At 35.6% G+C, this 22,268-nt stretch overlaps 1 protein-coding gene across 5 annotated transcripts in view; it reads left to right on the top strand.

The window, feature by feature from the left end:
- Nucleotides 1-21,570, top strand: part of atp6v1h (ATPase H+ transporting V1 subunit H) — a 30,251-nt gene extending 8,681 nt beyond the window's left edge. For 4 of the 5 annotated variants that reach the window (XM_015060748.1, XM_015060749.1, XM_015060750.1 and 1 more), the window contains 9 exons: nt 3,465-3,569; nt 4,426-4,485; nt 5,433-5,530; nt 6,693-6,885; nt 10,318-10,496; nt 10,816-10,941; nt 13,044-13,145; nt 14,347-14,460; nt 21,227-21,570. In XM_015060748.1, coding sequence (XP_014916234.1) covers nt 3,465-3,569; nt 4,426-4,485; nt 5,433-5,530; nt 6,693-6,885; nt 10,318-10,496; nt 10,816-10,941; nt 13,044-13,145; nt 14,347-14,460; nt 21,227-21,296 — 1,047 coding nt within the window. In that variant the 3' untranslated portion in view covers nt 21,297-21,570. The remainder of the gene's footprint in view (nt 1-3,464; nt 3,570-4,425; nt 4,486-5,432; nt 5,531-6,692; nt 6,886-10,317; nt 10,497-10,815; nt 10,942-13,043; nt 13,146-14,346; nt 14,461-21,226) is intronic. The other variant, XM_015060752.1, reaches the window with a different exon arrangement.
- Nucleotides 21,571-22,268: the final 698 nt, after the last annotated feature.

The raw sequence follows: 22,268 nt of genomic DNA, 5'->3' as shown, positions 1-22,268 counted from the left end.
ATGACAATTTAATTTTTATCATGACATTATGGAAAATAATTAACTTTATCACAATATTCAAATTTTATGACCAGCACCTGTATGTTTTCCTGATACTGTACAGCCCTGGGTGATTCTGATCTCTGAGCTGTTGGTTGGTACATTTAATATACACAGACCTATAAGCTAGAACCTCGAAGTTGGTAAATGTCTGTCATAAAGAAAAGTGCTGTCCTTTACTCTGGATAAAACACGCAACATTAAAACAACATATTAGTTAAGTTAAAGTGAAAATGGGTTTCTGGTTGGGTTATTTTGTATCATATTACAAATTGATAATGTGCTAGTATTGATTCTCATGTGTTTAAAGAAGAAAGTGTAAGTGCTGTAGTCAGGTAAGGAGCTAATGAAAATGTTCTGGATTAAAATCAGCAGTGAACTGGAAGATTGTAGTCCAGGGTATTATGGGAATATTTCTGTTTTGACCGAGACTGCTTCACACATGAACAAAAAATGACTAAAATGTGCTTTGATTGACAAAATTTTCAACATGGAGCATTTCAGTTTGCAGCATATGAAACCTGCAAAGCATTAAAGCAGTCACCGCGCCCAACACCAACTTCTGTCTGCAGTATGAAATAAATAAAAGGGCATGTTTGTACCAAATCCTTGGGGAAGGAGTGTCTCTACAGATGGAGGTGACCTTGTCTATTGATTCATGTACTTCAATGCAGTGTGTAAATGGCAAAAAGTGTGTGGTAAAGTTTGGCAAATGATAACAGGAATAGGGAAGCTGGCAGAGGAAAAATCTTTTATAACAGCCATGTTACCTTCACACAAACGCACACGCATCTAGTTGAACAATGGTGCATACTCTTGTGACTCACATTTTCAATTAGCAGCAACCTTTTTCATCAGGACAGCCTGAAATTATTCAGAAATAACTTAAGAAAAGAAGGTATAAAAGGTAAGACATACCAGCTGTAAAAACCTGACAACCTTCTCTATTTCCAAGGTTCTCTACTTAATAGTAAATAAAATATTATGTATAAAATTTTCCAAATTTTAACCTGTTTCTTGGTTGTTTTTATAACATGATGTTTTGCTTTGTTCCCACTTTTTAAGCTAAATATTGCTGCTATTGCCAGCAATAGATAATTTGGAAATCTGTAAAAAATGAGAAATACATGATATATTCTATCCGTAAGACAGGGCAGCCTAAAACAGATTGGTTAGTAATCATCATTTAGCTCTGCAGGGACCGTACAGCAGTTGGTCGATTGTCCTATATTAGATAATGATTTCTTGTTAACTCACTCTGTCTCTGTTGGATGTTCCCCTTGGTTAGGCAAATGCTTGAGCACAGTATTTTGTTTTAATTAGTCATTGAATGTAGTCTGATTGGTAGCTCTTTGGAGAATGAATACTTGTCACCAACCAATTGCTTGATGCGCCTCTATTTTGATTGTGTGAATTGTGAACTTTTCATCAGTAAATTTCTTAAATGTTTTTCACTTATAAAACTCTTTCTTTTATGTTCTCCAATTGAACGTGCTTATGTTTCTACCTGAACTCTGCGAAATGGTGTTTATTCACATTAGGTTGGGATACAAGCTATCTACAGCTTGACCTTACAGCTTAACCACAACGTTGTGTTTTTGGGAAAGGACACATAATGATTAAGAGCCATCACTGTGTACCAAATAGTAAAAGAAGGCTCGCATTTTCACCTCCAACTTGGTGTACCGCATTACATTTTTCACATCCAGTCACTTTAACAGATGCTTCTGTTACTAATCTTAGACATTCATCAATAATTCCTCACAAAACAGCCTTCCTTTTTTTCCCGAAAAGCAAGCAATTAAGGTAATGACCTGTCTGCCACTCGTTTTCAATTCAAGACTGACCATCTAATGGCAGACATAGTACTATGACACGGCACACACTGTCTAATTACGAAGAGCAGCCAGATGGTGTCCAGCAGGTGGGCAAAATGCGACCTCAGATCTGTGACAGAGCATTTTACCCAATCCAAGTGTCATGCTGAGTCTTACTTTTAAATTTCAACCTTGTTTCTACACATCCCCCCTTTGACAAAAAAGGAAATTGGAGAGTTGATTTTTCTTTGTTCCTGTCTCATCTTGGGCCACAGTCAAGTGTGACCATGATGGAGATTTGAGACATGAGGCTCAGTGAGTCCTGCCTTAGATGGAGTTTCTACCATAATCTTGTTTTAGAACAGGTTTGTTGAAAAGCCTTTTTAAAAGAAAACTTTTATTAACGCCGTGTGCACCCAGACGTTAGCTTCCTTATCTTTTTGACGTATATGCCTGTGGAATTTCAATTAGAGATGCTTTATAGAAGACTTTATCTTGTTGTGTGTTGAAACTCTCTTAAGGTCACTCTTATCATGCTGCTTCTTTGAAAACACAGCAACGTAACACAAAATTAGTTTATTTCCTAGCAGTCTCACTATGGTTCTGTTTATTTCTTCTTAACTCATAACATTCATTCAATGTTGAGATTGTTGAAAAGTATTAATTCACCCTTGAACATTTTCACATCTTATCAGGTTGCAACCACAAACTTAAACTTGATTGTTTGGGGGGGATTTATTTTAAAAGATCAATAAAAATATGTTTTTAAATGAAAATTTGAAAAATTTTCTTTTCTTGGCTAAGAAATTTCTGAAACATTTGTCTTCCATTTGTAGCCATCTTCTAAACACCATTTGCTATAACTTTCTGTCTTTTGTCAAATGTCTCTACCAGCTCTGCACCTGTAGACTGAAACTTTCTCTTTGCAAAAGTGCTAAGTGCTCTCTCATTGCAAAAATTATTTTTTTTTGTTTTTGTTTTAAATATTAATTCAGTTTTAAAAATACATTTTCAGTCTAATTTACAGCTTGCATTCACTTGACTAGACTATGCTACTGTATGGATATGCTTTGATTTGGAGCATCATTACCCCAGTCTTTTCCTCTAGGATTGCCCTCCGATTTCTCTCAATCAATAGTCGTTTTTGCTATTGACTGTTGATTGATAGTTAGTCAATAGTCGGCTGAAAAAAAAAAAAAAACATCCACCAAGAACAATGCTACTTCCACCTTGTTTTACTGCAGGGATGACGGTTTTGAACAATGTCAACCTTGCGGAAAACTGCAAACATGACTTCTGATTGTTTTCTTAGAATGTCGGATTAATACGGTAGTCGTCTTGTCAACATATTTTTATGAACAGTGCTTTCTCAGAAATTCAAAGCTTTTGTTATTGTTTTATAAGTAATTATTTAAGGGTATCAGTTAAAGGGGATGAATACAAATTCACAACATACTTTTCTGATTAAATTGTTTTTTTTATAGATTTTTAATCTCTATGCATTGTTTTCTTTTTCAGTTCAAGTTTTGATTCATTTTACAAAAAAAAAAAAAACATGGTGTAGATGTTGAAATAACAGTTGATGTAAACCTCCATCCTCCATCTTAGGCTGCAAGAATCATCGCTAAGCTGGCTGCCTGGGGGCGCGATCTGATGGAGGGAAGTGATCTGAACTATTACTTTAACTGGATTAAAAGCCAACTCAGTTCACAGGTATGCAACTCAAAGTGTAGCACATCAAATATGATATGAATTAAAAAAGAAATTAAGAGATGGTTTCATCTTAGAAACAAATGTCATAACTAAACATTAAGCAGATTTTTTTTGCGAAATATTTCTTATTTCTCTTTATGTTTCAGATTCACAGCATAGTTTATGCATTTTGCAAAGTGTTGCATTTATAAAACATGATTCCTGCTATATCTGGAGGCTGACTGTTGTTGTGATGGTCCAGTTTTTGGATCATCATGTGACATTATGGATGAAAACATCGTATTATGTTGCTGATTAGAATTGAAATTGATTTAGCTGTCTTTGAAAATGATATGTTTTCTTTTATTTCCTAACAACAAATTGTTAATTTCTCATATATAAGCTAGTGAGCCTGTAGGTTAGTTTCTTCCTTCTCATAAAGAGTTTCAATTTATCCCCCATCCTAATTAGTTTACTAGCTGTAGGCATTTCTAATTCCTCTCTCTATTCATTTCTTCTTCATTTTGTCCTGTGAGTTGAATTTAAAGTAAAACCATTATCTAAATTAATAGAATGTATTCATTCATATTTGATTTCAGCAGACTCATTATTCTTGAAGATGGGCTAATGACTGCAAATTAAACACTTGGATTGCCTTGGCAGATATCTGCATTAAAGCTAGGATTTTAAAACTAATTTTGCTTCTTGAAATTGTATTAGATTTTTTTTTTCCAACAGGCACAAAAGGAACCATTGAGCTTCTATTCTTCCTGAATTTCATCTTCAGTCATGCACATATTGTGTGGTTCTTTGCCTCACAATAGTTTTTTGTTTTATTTTATTTTAGTTTTGTCTATTGTTTTCTATCTTTTATTAGAATCTACATGGTTCAGGTCCAGAAACAGGCACAGGAGCAGGAACAATTTCCCCCAGTGAAGTGAGTATGAGCAAAGTGCATCTCCAGTCAACTCGGCACCCAGAAAGAAAAGGACAAACATCTGGGCTTGAAGCTGGCATACCTTAGCTGTTGCTGGATTTCCACATCTATTCTCTCCTTTTCTCTTTTCTCACCCATCCTGTTGTTGCACTCCAGTTTTTTATTACCAGCTTTAGATGGGTGGAGACATGAGCAGTATTAGAGTGATGTCTCCATTTTAGACAGCATGGTGTTTGCTGCCACAGGTTGATCTTTAAAGTCCGAGCGAAAAATGCATGCCAGAAGCCAGTTCCGCTCTAATGTTGAAGGCGCATGACAAACAGCTTTCTCTGAATATTAGACTAACAAGAGAAAATTGAAGTAACATTTGCACAGACACTGCATCCCACCATCTCTTGTCCTATACTTTTTCAAGCATATTGCAGTTATTCTGAGAAGCGTGCTCAGAAATGTGCCCACGCAAGCTATCTAATAACTTACCATTTCCTTCCCCTCTGCATTTTCAACCAGGTAACGTCTGCTCCTCTGCTATTCTGTCTTCATTGCTGCCTGAACCTCTTACTGGACTTTTGCTTTTATTCTACCTCTTTCAATTAACTGATTAATGTGATCTAATTTTTTCCTCAGCTTCCTGCACTCTAATATTTCTTTACATTTTGCTCAGGTCTAATTGGACCCTTTTTGTCCACTTTTGCTCTGTATCGTAACTCTACTGTGATTTTTTTGTTGTTTTTTGTTTTTTTAGCATGAGTTGATATTGACTGCATGTGCACTGCCTCTGGTTTGATACGTGACAATAATGCAAGGTTGAAGTTGCCTTCTTCTGTGCTTTCTGCTTATGAACTACTTGATGTCTGGAATTGAGCTTAAATGTGTAACAGTCCCCTGACTATGCGACTCTAACCCTTTTCCACGCTTGATTTTGGATTTGCCTTTGTCTTTTGCAGAGTTCTCAGTACGTTCAGTGTGTGGCTGGCTGTCTTCAGCTGATGCTGAGAGTCAATGAATACAGGTTTGCCTGGGTCGAAGCTGATGGAGTCAACTGGTGAGAAATAATTCTTTTAAGTTGCAGAACTTTCTTTACCCTTTATACAAAATATTGTAAATGGCTTTGAGGTCAAGTAAAGTTTGATTTTGAGCTACTTTATGTTTTTTGTTTGCATTTTTTGTACTCGACTTTTGATTAGGGTAAGAATTTTCTAATTTAATTATTGTAACTAATGTTAGAAATAGTTACTGTAATGATTGACTTCCAGCACATGATTTAGCTACTTTACAACATGGTTCAAACAGTTAGAAGAAACTCTGACTACTACGAACTTTAATAGTTGTACTGTATAAACTTGATAAGTTTATACAGTAAAGTTTCATATCTGAAACTGACCCATACTTGGTGAGTACACAGACTGTGTTCTTTGACTTAATTTGATTACTGACAATTTTGCATCAGGATTTATGCAAGATTAAAGCGTTTCTACGCACTTTGGAAAATTGTGGAAAATGTAGAGAATTGATTTTAGTACTTTCCAGGTTTGAACTAGAACAGAAAAATAAAACAGAACATGGAAAAATATCTGTATTTCTAAACTTTAATTTCTGTCCTTGTGGCTGGAAAATCAATTCATGCAACTATGAAAACACTGAGCCCCTCCACTTTAGAATATATTAAAGTAACATATTTTAAATTCACACCTGAGCTAATAATGATGTTTCTCTGTAAATGTGACTCTCTGCTTGTGGTGTGTACACATGTTTTTAAAACCAGTCTTAACCTGTGGTTCAAGATTATGTTCTAATGAAATGATCAATGATTCTCAGCATCTTCAAACTGGCTCCATGTTTTGTTCCTAGAAGTGGGCTGTAAATCCAGCCTCACTACACAATTTGTGTGCTAATTGTTGCGCATCGATAAGGTCTGCACTTAACAGTCATTTCTGCAAATGTACAAGTTGTTTAGTTGTGAGCATCAGTACTGTACTGAGCATTTTAAGCAACTTGTCCATTATCTGAAGACTGTCTGAATATTTCATTCTGAGCTATTATCAGAGATAATGGATGCACAGCATGTAGGTACACAGCTGTGAAAGCCAGGCTGAGTAAACAGGCATTAGATATAAGAGTGAGTCCTCTTCTCACCACTTTGTGCTTCATTTGCCTGCTTTAGCTTTTACTTAATTATATACATTTTTTTTTTATTTCTGTCGCAGCATCACAGCAGTGCTGAGCAACAAGTGTGGCTTCCAGCTTCAGTACCAGATGATCTTCTGTATATGGCTGCTGGCTTTCAGTCCTCAGCTTTGTGAACAGTTGAGGCGCTACAACGTAGTTCCCGCCCTGTCCGACATCCTTCAGGAGTCTGTGAAGGAGAAGGTCACTCGAATCATTCTGGCTGCCTTCAGGGTCAGTGGTGAATTTTTCACTGGTTTTGTGTCCCTGTACATGTTCCTATTTCAAAGAAAAAGACTTAAAATCAAATGTTACTGCTTACCTGTTCCTATGTTTGTGGTTTTGTTTTACTTTGGCATTTATATTTGACAAAAAAATAGAACATTTGTTGCTTTAATGTTTTATTTTTATTTTTTTTGTATTTACTCATTATTTTCATATTTATTTTCTGCAGTTGTTTTCAAGGTGAACCCTATCCTAGCTGCTCAGATGAGATGAGTTACACTTTCATCTTAAGTAACAAATTTTTCTCATTGTAGTTGGAATGAATTTTAAGCAGAAATGCATACTTGCTTGAGGTTTATCATGTGCAGGGAAAATCACTTATAACTGGATAAAATTGCTCAATAACTACATTTTTCAAATGGTGATAAATTACAAAGATGAGCTGACAAAATGACCTGACCCGGTAGAGCAAAATGAAGACTGGTGGTATAAATCCACTGGGAGGCGAGCCTGTTTTATTTCATCTTTTGAAAGTAAAGTGCAACTGACAGTCCACTAAACATGATCAGTGTTCTCAATAACTTATTCATATTTCACTTTGAGTAAATTGTAAGGAAGGAAGTAGGATTTTAAGAAGAAAAAGCTTCAGCAGTATCTTAACTTTGTCCAACATCAGACAGACTGAGTGACCTTGATCCAAGTACAATGGTGAGATAAATGGCACTGATTACATGTTTGAAACATGAGCCCAGAACAAGCTGATTTTTAAACCCTGATTTACTGGAAAGTACTCCGCATTTTAGGCCTCTCCTTCAAACTGCCGTTGCTGTTGTGTTTCAGTCATTTTCATCAGTGACAGATATGTGTCTGTGTCAAACGATATTTTCTTCACCTGTTTTTTGACTAAAAGAAATTAATTTAGCACCTAGAGTTGAATGGAATAAAATGCTCTGTGACAGAGTAGGTTTCAATACAAAATTTCCACAAAATCTAGATGTATATCAGGTTTGGTTTCAATTCAGCTTTGATCTGGGTCAGTGTGGATAAAGAATATAGAGTACAGAAGTTATGTTTTGTCTCATTGTCCATTTAAGATGTCCATCTGTTGTCCATCTCCTTTTTGTCTTTGTCTTAATTAATCTTGCCCAGGACTCTTTCAGTATTTAAAGTAGAGAAAAAAATGACGATCCCTCTGTAAGAGGAAAGGGTTTCTTCCTTTAGGCATTCTTAAAAGTTTCTTGTAGAGTTAGAATGCTTGTTACAACTAATTAAACCAAGTGAGTGGCAAGTGGTCATGGGAGAAGAGACTCGTCTTAACTGGGTTTCCCCTGAGCCGTCCACTGTTTCCTACTAAGAAGCTACAAAATGTCTCTGTTTGGCAACAATTAAAAAGTTTGTTGAAACTCAAGGACTCTCAAAGTATCACTGCAAATTTTCTGTAAACATGCAGAACATTCATTTTTTTGTTATTCGAATGGAATCTTTTAAAGACTAATCAGCAGTGTTCTGCATGTTTGTGTTTTCCCAAATGTCCTTATTATGCAAATGATTCTGCTCACCACATGGGACGAGCAAAGGGACTTAAATTATCCTCACCATCTGGACGTCCTTGAACACATCACCAAACGTTGCACTCCAGAGTCAGTGCAGCGTTCTCTCCCAGTCAGACTTTGGGAGAACAAGTTTATTTAAATTTAAGTGCATTATTTATTTTTTTCCACTTTTTGTTTTCTGTTTGTCCAAAACAAAAACAATTCCACTTTTTAAACACAATGGACAAGAAATAAGAAATGGCAGTTTTATTGATAGGTTCTTTTTTTTTTTTTTCTTTAAATAACAGTATACCAATTCCGCTACTTGTCTGATGGAATATAAAATGTTTAATTTCTGAATTTCAAGTTAAGAAAACTATTCTTCTTTTATTTTGCAGAAAATGTTACAAAAAATTTTACTTTCTCAGTTTTATAGATTTTTTTTTCAAATTCTCCTAATTATTTTGCTTGAGAATAATTTTATAAATTTCTTTAACGTTGATTCTTAATTGTGGTGAACTCCGTTTTATTCCCTTCCCACACATTCTTAATATTGCACATTAATGCTGGTTTAAGACATGCACATCCATTATATGTTGATTTAACATTGAAAGTCAGTACATGCATGAAATCTTATTACTCAGTTTTCACTCTACGTCTGACATGGTTTTCCTAAATCAACTTAAAATTTCTCTAAAGGAAATATCCATACAGAAGGTTTTTCTGCTATATGATAAATGGTGTTAGTGTTTCTATTGTATTACTGATTATATGTGCCTTGATTTATGATTGTACCATTATAAGACAAAGAGAATTACCAACTTAGATTAGTTTGTCACATGCACAGTTACACACAGTACAGTGAAATTTATTGATGCCTGCAGCCAAAGAAAAGAAAGGGAAGAAACAAAATAAGAGAAAGCAGAATTTTCACACAGCGAATAATAACATGTATTTAAAAAGATTAAAACTAAAATTACTATACACTATAAAAGTCTTGGAGCAGGTACGATGGCAGCTGACCTCACTAGTGTCGTTTTCTCAGACATTTGCATTTATAAGATGACTCTTAACTGTTTTTGTACTATGTATATGAGGACAAAGGCAATGCTGAAATCTGAGATGTTTGATTTACAGTTTGCTAAATACACCAAACTATATAAATGCACTGATCAGACTCTGATTGGCTGCCAGTAATAATTTTAGCTGATTTCTCTTTAAGAATTAACACAATTCAAAATAGTTTGTACAGAGATTGGATCTCTGATCATGTACAGTAGTTGGCATTTAAAAAAAAAAAAATCTTGTATCAGTGATTAGCATGATAAGAGCAGTGGGAATTATTACTTGTAAATTAATAAAAATTCTCTTCATAGCAGGTTCATCTGGTGTGGCATTCTTCTGGCAGACCAGATGTAGCTTCTGGCAGTTCCTGCGTTTCTTTTTTGTGCATCTGCTTTATCTTCTGAAACTCCCAGTCGGTCACGGCAGATGGCTGCTTGTACTGAACCGGGTTCTGCTGGAGGTTTCTTCCTGTAAACTGGAGTTTTTCCCCTTTCTGCTGTTGCTACGTGTACACTCAGTATGAAAGATGGCAGTAAATTAATGCTTATTTTTTTGTAAATTGCTCTGAGATGACTTGTTGTGAATTGACACTTCAGAAATAAACTGAATTGAAATATTTCAGTTTCAGCATTTTGCAATCCAGCCTGTTAAGTTATTAACATTCTGGATTATTACTTTTTTTTTTAAATAACGTTTAAACAAATAGCCATATTATGTCAATATTGCATTTGATTGGGTCTCACAAAACCGATTTTTCAGTTATCAGTTCTCAAAGTTTTAACAGACAGAGATAATCCATACCTGACAAACTTCTTGATAGATCTTTTTGTTACGTTGTTGACAGAATCTGCTGGAGAAGTCTGTGGAGAGGGAGACTCGTCAGGAATATGCTTTGGCCATGATTCAGTGCAAGGTACTGAAGCAGCTGGAAAATCTTGAGCAGCAGAAGTACGACGACGAGGATATAACCGACGACATTAAGTTCCTGCTTGAGAGGCTGGGAGAGAGCGTCCAGGATCTTAGGTACTCAGTGGACACAGTTTCATGAATAGGAGGCAATCAGTGACCATTTATTTTTAGTTCTAAATACTTCTCCAATGTACAAGATGTTTTCTAAGAGCCATCTACAATTACAATTGTGCATGACCTCTAGCTTAACCGAATTATGGACATTATATTATTCAACACTATAAAGATTGAATACTTTAATAATAGTGAATATTGCAGTGATTACATGCTGGGATGATCTCTCTGTCATTCACAGACTTTCTTTCCTTGTTTTATAATAATGTTCTTTGTCTTGTGTTTTTTTTTATTTATTTTTATTTATTTTTATTGAAAGCTCCTTTGATGAGTACAGCTCTGAGCTCAAGTCGGGCCGTCTGGAATGGAGTCCTGTTCACAAGTCGGAGAAATTCTGGCGTGAGAACGCCGTCCGCCTGAATGAGAAGAACTACGAGCTTCTCAAGTAAGAGAAGCCCTTACTTTGACTAGAAAGGGAATTTTATCCCTGGCATGAAACTTGTTTTATAGTTATTTTGGAAATTGCAGTAAGAGTGAAACTGCTTAAAGTGCACAGACTGTGCAGTCACCTAAGGAATGAAAATATTATTAAATGCATAATGATGAGATTTTATCAGTGGAATAAACAGCTTATGTCATTTTAAATGTATTTTTATGCTAAAAGTTCTTTCAAAATTAAAGTCTTGCATATGGTGCAAAAAAATTGAGTTTTTTTTGCAGCAGATGCAAAAACCCTAATTTTTAAGATGGATAATAAAATCTCGTGATCCTGCAAAATTTCAAAAGTGCCTCATACATTTTATACAAATTATTTTGTTTGAACCATCTCAGGTATCGCTACAAAGATCACCATGAATTAGACTTGCTCTAACTACAATCCTCATTTTCAGCAAAACAGGAGATGCTTTTTTTAGCTTTTAATAATTGATGTTCTTGTATTATTTTTATTATTATTTGGATATCCACAAAGAGGGGGAAATTAAACTTTTCTTCCTTTAAAATTACAGACTTAATTGCCTTTTGAATCAGTTGAAGATCAGAAGATTCCTGTTTGAAATGATTCTTTCATGTTGGCTACTATACAGAAATCCAGGTTTAATTAAAAGTAAATTCTATTTGATCTTATCAAATGAATTATCTGGACGTGAAAGGCCAATTCATCATTTTTGTACAGAAAATTCAGGATAACAATTAATTATTCTCATTTTGTGATAAAATAATCAGCTTGTGATCTTGAAGAAATACCAACAAAATACATATATCTGTTAGTGACGGATATAAATAACTGCATATATATTCTGCAATTGTTGCGCATTCGCATTCGAGGTGTTGCTGAAGTAAACTTTGTACCTTTGGTGTACTTTGCTGAATTGTTTAACTTTTGCGAATCACTGACACTTTATATTAAAAACAATACTTGTAGCTTTGTATAGCAGTGGTGACCTGATTTCTAGGCATCCAGGCTAAAATCAGCGAGTTGAAAGTAACTGAGCGGCCAAAATATATTTTTTCTGTCTCTTTCTATCTTCTTTTGTACATGAAAATATTTTTATTGCATTAAGTTTTAAAATCTCATCAATTAATTTACCATGCACTGTTTTATTAATATAGTCTGGTTTCTTTAAATCTTTATTTTTACCAAAGTTTGGTTAGAGAAATAAATTTCAATAGTAGTCAAAACCAAAGCAAAAAATATATAATTGAGAAAACAATGTTTAACTTTGCTGCTTGGTTTTTGTCCACCTGCATTCACACTGATAATAACCAACACTAATATAATATAAAAGCCAGCAGCTGGATGTTGAATATCTCAGGCGGAGCAACCGCTAGAATTAGATCGGTCTGACTTCTTAAAAACATTTCTAATCAAAAAGAAAAACTGAAAATGTTAGGTTGAAAACCGTAATTGAAAAGGAAATTGACACCCTTCTGCTGCGGTAACAGGTTTGAACAAGTTCCTCCAGTCTTAAACACCCGTGCTTGGTGGAAAAGTATTTTGCTCGACCCTCTTCTCCTTGTAGGTGTGCCAGAGTCCTAATTCAAAACATTTAGCCGACAAGTTGTTCTTTGTTGACACCTGTCTCTGGTAATACTTTTACCACCAGCATCTTGTTTGTCAAGTGTGTGTGTCTGTGTGAGGACTTGGGCCACCAGAGATAAAACAGAATCAATCTGTGGTTGTTTTCCTTGTTATTCCAGTCACACAGCCCAGTGCTCTTATTGACATTTAGTAAAAATTCTAATCTGCTCATCTTTCCCATCATTGCTCTCTCCGTAATCAGCCCAGACATCAGGTTAAATTGCCTTTCTTTTCTCTTTGTGTGTTTTTCTTGACTTCTCACAAGTATTTCTCTTGGCTTAAGCTTTAGAAAACTAGAGTGTTATAGTAGCTTTATGGGTTAGAAATGCCTCTGCTTTAAAGTGACATCAACTTAAGAACTCATACTTTTCTGATTTTGACAAAATCCTGTATAAAATATCAATCCTCACTTGGTGAATACATTTTAATATCCGAGTTTCTTTCTTTCTGCGTCTCATTCTCAAAAGGATCTTGACGCGTCTGCTGGAAGTGTCTGATGATCCTCAAGTTATAGCCGTGGCAGCTCACGATATCGGAGAGTACGTGCGACATTATCCACGTGGGAAACGGTAAGAAATTTAGCAACTCATACTTTTAATAAACCAAAAAATTACATTTTCTTTCCGCAGACACTTCCAAATAGAGAATCTGATAATTATGTGGTTTTAATTTGCTAACGACAAATGGCAGCTTGTCTCTTGCTGTGCTAGAGACAAATGCAGAAGCACAGAAATATATACTGAAGTTACTGGATTTTTCAAAAATCTTCAGATAAAGTCTTTTTTTTATAATAATCTGATCAATGATGATGTGATTTTTATTTATTTTTTCCGAAACTGTGCTTCAGGTGATGAGACAACATGTAAATACAGCAGGTAGTTTTCCCTGAACATTTCTTCTGACTCAGAGATTAAAGGAGGATTGCAGAAGTTACTGGCTTATACTTTTTTTTTTTTTTGTTGATCCAACAAAGTTCTTACTCAAAATATGTTTTATGCAGTTTAAAAACAGTCATCAACAAACCTCATCTCCTATTCTGATGGACTTAAAACAAAGCAGGGATTTTCATGTTGTAGTTTTTGCCCTCGAGGTGCTTTTGATAGATACCTCGCTATCCCCAGCCGCCACGACCACCACTCATACATGTGCACACACACACACACACACACACACACACACACACACACACCTATCCTCGCACTTCATGCTGTGAAAGTGCATCTCCAGGAGAAGATATCATGCTGAGAAGTGTTTGTGCGAAAAGCAGCCAGAAAAAACTCAACTCTGTTCTAAAATGTCAGCATGTCACCCTCAACATAGTTAAGTGTTCTTTGTTCACATGACCTTCTCATTTCTCCGTGTTTACGAAGGTTTCTCAAAATGTTACTTATTTATAGAATGATTTTAAGGCAGATTCTCGTACACTTATTTAGAGTTTATATTCTGAATTTCCTTTAGTCAGTAATAGGACAGGCCTGAGATATTTTTAAGCTGATAGGCAGCGGTACAGATGCAAACTCCTGTTACACGGATGTCCTTGTTTCTCTTTGGTTAGATCATGTACTTTATCGTGAGAAGCATCATGCAGCACTGTTTCTCTTTTCATAAGCATTATGTCCTTTCACAAGGCCACTGACCCATTATAAGATACACAGAAAATTTCAGCTGGACTGGATTAGATTACATGATGGATCACTGAATGACCTGAAACATGGAAATAGCGGGCGCGTTGTGTTTATAAAGGCTCTCTCCCATTATATCCCATCTCAGGGTGATTGAGCAGCTGGGTGGAAAACAGCTGGTGATGAATCACATGCACCATGAAGACCAACTAGTCCGTTACAACGCCCTGTTGGCCGTGCAGAAGCTGATGGTGCATAACTGGTATGAACAAATCCATCCCTTCATTGGTTTACAAATGTTTTTTGTTTTTTTTGACGTTGACCTCAGTGAACCCTCAGATGTTATCTGAAGCAAACCTTCTGATGGCGAAGAGCCCATCAGCTGCAATCTGCATACAAATGACCGAAGCCCTGAGCTCACTCTCATAAATGATTTCATCTACGCAGCTTGATTAGACATTTGCTTAGGTTGAAGGTCGGTGGAGATCTCTGCTGAGGAGAATCAGGAGGTCCATAAAAATAAAATAACACAGATTTAAGTAATGGCTGTCACACCTTGTTCAGACCTGAGAAACATTTCATCAGTTTTTTCAAAGCATTAGGTCTGAGTCATCGTGTTCCTTTTTAAATAAGAGTGTTGGAGTATTTATTCAAAGTATTCTGTGTTTTTTCTTTAAAAACATCTGTGGAAGATAGTTTCAGTCAATATGTTTAAAACCACATTTAACAGTGAAATTGGCCGAAAATAAATGTCCACGGCTTTTGTCTACATGATAAAGAAAGCTGTCTGACGAAAACAGAATACATACTTGTAAAATTCTGACCTCATACTTTTTAAATGCTTTCTTTATCGACAGAAAAATCAATTAATAAAACATGATTTCTTTTTTCCAAATTTCTGACTTCTAGTTTTTATGCTTCGACAAACGATAGACAATTCAAATTTTGCTTTAAGAACTATAAAATGAGATTTAATTGTATTGAAAATATTTTTTTAGCCTCACTGATATTCACAGTCAATTTTGTATGGCAGCAACAGATGCAATGTCACATTGACAGAACAGTTGTTATAGGACAAGGTTTAATTTTAATTTCGTGGGCCGTTTGTGGCCACTAAAATAATTTTGTGTGGCCGTCATATTTGGAAATCATCCATAACAACAAATCTCAGTCCACCCTTTCCCCCACTACAATCTTTGCCAACCTTATGAATAAAATAAAATAAAGAATAAAATAGTTTGAAGAGAAAAAAAAAAAAAACGTAACATCTTAGACCGCAATGCCAAAGTTTTGCATTTTGATCTGAGATTTTCCCTTCCGAGGTACTCTACTACATTAAATTTACATTTCCATCTCCTAAAATATCTTGTAGAATGTTTCCATCAAAGGTCAACTAATACTAAAATATTTAGGATCAAAGTTAAGGAATGTTTTTTTTTTTTATATTTGTCGGTTTGCTCCATCCCCAAGCTTGTCTGTCACCATACACTGGCATGTTTCTTTTTAAGGTCAAAATGAATCAGCACAAATGTTTGCTCCAGCTCTCTGCCGTCATAAATCTTAGCTGTTGATCACCTGTCCAGATTTGTCACCAACTCCATTCCAAACTCTTTGTGATTTATTTTGCTTCTGCTGCACCACCTCTCCCTTTGTATTTTTATTTTCAAAACGTTCACTCACTGCCCGCTGCACTGCTCGAAAACAAGAAGGCGAGGGAAATGTTTTTTTTTTTTTTTTTTTGTGTGTGTGTGTGTGTGTGTGTGTGTATGTATTTGTGTGCATCTGTTATCTAAAACACAGTCCTTTGAGCTTCTCTTTTTGCAGCTTACCCATCTAAGTCATGTCGCCTGCAAATAATGTAATCACAGAAATGTGGGTAGAAATTTATAAGCAGGGGCATAAAAGGCTTTCTGTCTTGTTTTGGTTACAGAGAGGAAAGAAAAACGGATTTTTATAATCGAGGCTTTGGATCAAAGGAAGATGTGCTTCCCACCTCATAACCACTATCCTACACACCAAAACATGGACATATCTTTATATCTTTGACTTGCACTTTATCTGTAATTACATATTTCTAACAGAAAGAGATAAGTGTTGTCAGATTGGTCTTTACTTGTGCACGATTTTGAATTTCTTACGTAGCTTAAAATCGTTATGATCATGTTTGTCCATATTGTTCCTTGTGTCTGGCTCTTCAGTCATATTTGATTTGTTTTCCCTCTCTAGTAAATGAATCTAATGGTGCAGTTATGCAAAGACGATGGCAATTTTAATTTTAAATGAAGAAAAAGGTGGAAAACAGTATGCCGCTGTTGGTGCACACCGAGTCTGGTTTGAAAACTCATGTAAAATTCAGCACAGTCCCTCATACCATGGCAAAGTTAATTACATCGCCTATGAAAATGGACATTTTGTTGCACAGAGCTTGTTTCCTCCCCTTTTGAAAGCGCCAGCGTGTTATTCGAAAGCCCAGCGTCGCATCGCATCCGACGACTTTCATCCGTTCTTCTACGTCGACTTCTTTATGACGTATTACTCGCCCACGACTTCGCCTTGTGAGAGCTATTGAAAGGCTGACATACTGCGCTGACGCAGTAGTACAGCGATTTGTGTGTTCTCCTAATGAGTCTGAGACAACAATAACAAAGGAAAGATACTCATGCTCACTGTTTGTCTCTTGAGCTTGCTGTTTTTATTTATATTTGTAAGGACCTGTAAAGTCAGAGAGGTGTGTCACGTCTCAAGGTTCTCATCAAATGACCTGCTGCCTACACTGATTGACTCCATGAAAACAGAAATGTATGAGGAAGTCTTCAGGGGGAGGTTAAAATCTTTTTATTATTATTATTATTTATTATTATTTTGTAAATAGCAAAGTTTCATTGAACCATAGTGTCGAGAGATTTTCAAAGCGCCTCACCCCAGTCGCTGTCACCTTGAGTGGGTTGCCTCATTGTTTCCATGAGGAGTTCTTCACGTCCTTGCTTATCTGAGCCTCTTGCTGTCATGACAACAGTGAATATGTGCATGGTTATCTCTGTGCCCTTTTACACCGCTTTGAAAAGTCGCTTTCTTTAATGTATGTCCAGATCTTGAAAGAATGTCATCTTAGCCTGTCAGCTCTGTTTTGAACTGTTGTGAAGCCCGAAAGCTATTGACAGCCTCTGCGTCCTTGTCCTCAGCTGCCCTCCACCTTGTGTTGGTAATTAGACCGAAGTGCAGCGTTTTGTGGTGATATGTGTTGCATGTATTAGGGAGGCAGACAGTGAAATAAATGCAGGAAGTCTAAATTAACCTTTGTTCTGGGTTTCAAGGATGCATGCGTTTAAAGTTAATCTCCCACTTTACAGTCTAGACAAGAATATGCAGACGATGTCAAAAATGGTAGGTGAAGGTTGCCAAGTAAAGTGGAAAACTTCTGTAAACGACGGAATTTGCTTCCATTTTTCATAATTGGGCCAGTAAATTAAGAAAATATGCAGCATTGAGAATTAGCTTCCAGACTCTTCTGTGTAAAATATTTGGTATTTCAAGCATGACACTCTCTAAACCTGTGATATATTTAATCAGTTGGATAAACTAAGTGCTTTTTATTCCCACATTTGATATATTTTATAAAAACTGCAGGTGGGGACATTGTGTGTTGATTAAGAAAGAAAAATGCCTGGGAGCTGTTAATTGATAGCAATTAAAATTACTATATAATTTTAACTACATGTACATATGTTCTCAATCAAGTAACACTACTTTCACATAAAAAAATAATTTTGAGTGAAGGAATTTTAAAAGTGCTCAATTTTAAAAATTAATAGTTCACTACCGGATAGTTGATAAATGAGGATTTTTTTTCTTTTTTTTTTTTTTTAAATAAAATTCTACCTTTCCCTTCTAATCCTAGATTAAATAGTTTGTTATATATACAAACAGACCATTTATTTGGGACGTTTCTGAGCCTTAATCTCAAAAATAGGAACAGTTGTTCAAATGTTTGTGACATTGAAGCCAAATAGTTTAAATGGAGTTGAAATATTTCTTAGTTATCAGCCCATTAGGAATTGTTGCGCAGTCAGCTACACTCGATAAGCTGCATCCTTTCAAGCAAGTTGATAAAAATATTTATCTGGCACGTTTTCATTAGCTGGTTCAGAGCAAATCCACCAGACTGTGAAGTTTATCAAAACATAGCAGCAAGGACTGGGTTTATCGCTAAAGTTTAGAATAAAAACTGTTTTTTTAAAGAAGCTTGGGTTAAAACTTCTCCTCAACCAGTTCTGAGGCTTATGGGGTGGTTACATTTTTTAAAAAGTTTTGGAAAATAGTCTTTTTCTGATAAATAAAATAATTATTGGGAAAACTACAGTTGCTTAAGGTTATCTTAAAATATTAAAATGTGCTTGACATGGCAGACACCATTATTACAAAGAAGGCTTACAACAAATTACTATTATTGCTATTAATCCCTTATTTGTACAGGAAAATCTTTCAAAACGTCTCATTTAAAGGAGAGACATGCATCAACAACAAATGACATAAAAACAATAAGAGTACAGTCTGCTTAACACTACTAATAATCAATACCGTACATGATCAACAGAAGAGTTGAGAATTTTTCTGTCCTACTTTAATGTACGCATATTAAAATATATGGAAGGTCTCATTCACCCTTTAACTTAAACATGCGTGACATTTTTGCATGTTTCTCCTTCTCGAGTCATTCCACGGTGCTGCATCTGCTAAAGCATACGTCTGAACGCACCTCATCTTCATGAATCATTCTAATATCCCGGTTATTTCCATCCTCCTTTATTAATGCACTCAGTGCTCAGTAAACAAACCCCTGCTTATTGTTCGTTAGCTTCAACAGTCTCTAAAACGCAAGCCTCCGACGAGGGATTTGAGCTGTGGAAAGAAATGTAGATTTTCTGGTTTTCTGCAAACCCTTTTTTTTTTTTTTAATTACCTACATCCAACTTAGTGAAGCGTCTAACTTTGTTATAATTATTCATCCTTTTAATTGGGTTGTGTAGGACGGCAGGACTTAAAATAAACAGCATTTTAGCAGAAGTACGAGCTAAAAGATACTTTGTTTCTGTCAGAAAAGATTTAGCTGTTTACTGAGATGGCTCCATACTGCTCTCCAGCCTCAGTGGTTCATATTTGATGTAATTATAGAAAAGTACCATTCAGTAAAAATAGAAATTTACTTCCTTTGAAAATTCAACGAGAGCTGCTACTCTGTAGAGAAAGATTGAGTAATTATAGTGTGAGTGGGGCATTTTTTATTTTTTTCTGAAGAGAAAGTACTCCCTACTATTAGACGTTCTGGACAGCCTTTATTAGACTCTTGTAAGACCCTTGATGTTTCTGGTTCTAATAAGGTGAGTGTCATGATCTAAAGTGTTTCTGCCAAGGAGATGCCTGAGAAAAAAGCTATGACCTTTCAATATACTGTCATTATATCTGAGCTGCACACAACGTCTGGCCCCAAATAAGAGGGAGAAGCTCCACTGAAACCTGCTGTCTTATTAAGGAATAATAAGTGCCGTAATTCCACCGAGGTAGTGAAGAGATTAAAACTGAAATGCGCTTAAATCAAGCAATAGTTGGACGTTATTACTCTCATCAGTGGCTTTAGAGCTCATTAATCACAGATGCAAAGATAAGTTCAAAATGATGACAGGAGTTTTGACAGGAAATCTGTTTCTGGACAGCAGATTGTCTGACGAAGACCTGAAGAGTGTTCAGTTAATTGTTTTCCTTATGACTTCACTCCCCCCCCCACCCCACCATGAGGGTTTTATGTTTATTGCCAGAGAAGCAATGTTTATAATAATCCTATATAAAAAATAAATTGAAGGGAATTAGAACTTGAAAGGATAATTTAAAATTGAATGTGGATGACAGGAATTAGTGGCTTGGACTGCAAATAATATCAGTATTTTCAGATGGAGATGACTCTTCCACTGTCTTAACGGCGGCATATGAATTGAAAGGAGTGAAAATCCTCCACTGGTATATAAGAGGTGGGATCTGTCCATCACAGCTAGCCCTACATAAACAGTCATTTAAAAAAAAAAATTAAATGTTCATTCATTTTACTAACTCAATTCACTAAATGAAACACATTATGCAAATTAAATTGCACACAAACTTTGTTCAAGCCTTTATTTATGTTAATTATGATGATTTTCCACTAACATAATAAAAAAAACACAGCATTTAAGATTGACTCAACTCCTCACACTAATGAAGATACGGAAAACATACAGAAATGTAGGCGTAATAAAAATGGTTTATATTATATTATTTTCATAAAGGTCACTTCAGTCTGACAAATGGGTCTTATCGGAACGTATATTCTTATTTATTGAATATGACTGCATATGAATAAGAGACCTACTGTCATTTCAACACAAGTAGAAAAAGAAATGAAAAGAAAGTTTATCATAATCTAACTATTATAGACAAATAGCACACTTTACTTTTTACTTTTTTTTTGCGTAATGTCTGTGTGTAGTTCAAACCTTATTTATGTAATGTTAATTGATATAAAATAACGTTGCACAGTCATGGTAAAAAGGCATCTCTAAAACATTTTGTTTCCTGCATTTATCAGGACTTTGTTTTTTCAGGCACAGCTTATTTTTCACCACCGTTTCCCTTTTGTCTTTGTCGTCTTAATAAATGACATGGTGGGATCTGGGCTTTGAGATTTCATGCACTTAGCGTTCAATCAGAAGTACAACTGAGTGTCTGGAAAAGATCAGATAATTTCTGGTCTTATGTGTGAAAACCCAAAATTTGATAGAATGGTGTTTTTTTTTATTTTTTTATTTTTTTTTTTTAACCAAAATTCACTTTTCATATTTACATAAAAACTTTGTAGAATTATGAGGCAACAAGCCGGTCGACGCATCAAAAGCATTTACTTTTTACTGTTTTCTACAAAAAGTAACAATTCTGCTGAAATGTTCTGCTCTTACTGATTTGGAAGAGAACGATTTATAATAATTGTTTTTCTTTTACAGGGAGTATCTTGGCAGACAGCTGCAGTCCTCTGACCAACAGCAGGCTCCGGCTGTGGCAGCTCGGAGCTGAACTCTTCTTCTTCTTCTGCGTTTGTGTGTTGTTGCGTGGATGAGATTAGAACTGCACTGTAATCAGCTTTCCTGTAATAAAAGAGTTAAAAGCTCCACCTTTGTGCTTCCCTCGTCTGGCCGCGCCTCACCTGATCCTCCATGTGAACTGATTTAGCCGTTTGATGTTGTGACCTCAGCTTAGTGACGTGTCTGTGATGTACAAAACTGCAAGATATTTAAGTCTTACTTGTAAAACATTCGATGAATACCAATAAAGATGTTTACTTGATTTAGATGTGTTGTAACTTTGTGTTTAAAGTCATGAAACCTATTTAATAGACAGGAGAGACCCGACGTGTTTGGAAACTCATCTGTGAAGGCTGATCGTACGGTATGTTTGAAACTCCTAAAACAAGATTTTTATCTCAAATTTGCAACCCTTAAAGTTGGTTTAAATTAACAGGGTAGTCTAAAACAGCTTGGATATTAAATGTGCCATTTCCAATTAATTTTCACCAGCAAATGTAACTCAACATTTTGGATATATGCACATGTATTTAATATATTAACTAGCAGTCATGAATCTTTTACAACTACCAAACCTTTTGCTTCCAAACTGTCGATCGAATAACTGACTTTGACAGGTCCCTTTGATTTTTGGTCCAACTTTCTCAAATAAAATGAGACTCGGGTCAGCCAGCCCCTTAAAGGACACCTTCTGGAAATGATGCTCTGTCCACTCATCACTTCCAACTCAATCTGATCTTTCAATGACGGGCTACACTTTAGAGTCACCTACAATACCATGACAGTGAGCTGCTTTCCAAAGCTGCCAGAGTTGCATGTTGGGATCTGAACTATTATTAATCCCAAACTACATTTTAGTTAATCCAAGCTATTAATAAATGTCAAATGTGAATTTCTAAGAAATTAAGAGTGAAGTTTGGGCTTTTTTTTTTTTGTAGGAGAATAAATGTGAACAGTTATTATT

The sequence above is a fragment of the Poecilia latipinna genome, unplaced genomic scaffold, assembly GCF_001443285.1.
Source record: "Poecilia latipinna isolate Pla-1442-1.1 unplaced genomic scaffold, P_latipinna-1.0 Scaffold1741, whole genome shotgun sequence".
NCBI lineage: Eukaryota > Metazoa > Chordata > Actinopteri > Cyprinodontiformes > Poeciliidae > Poecilia > Poecilia latipinna.
Note: the sequence above shows the minus strand (reverse complement) of the source record. Positions and strands in the feature narration are given on the sequence as shown.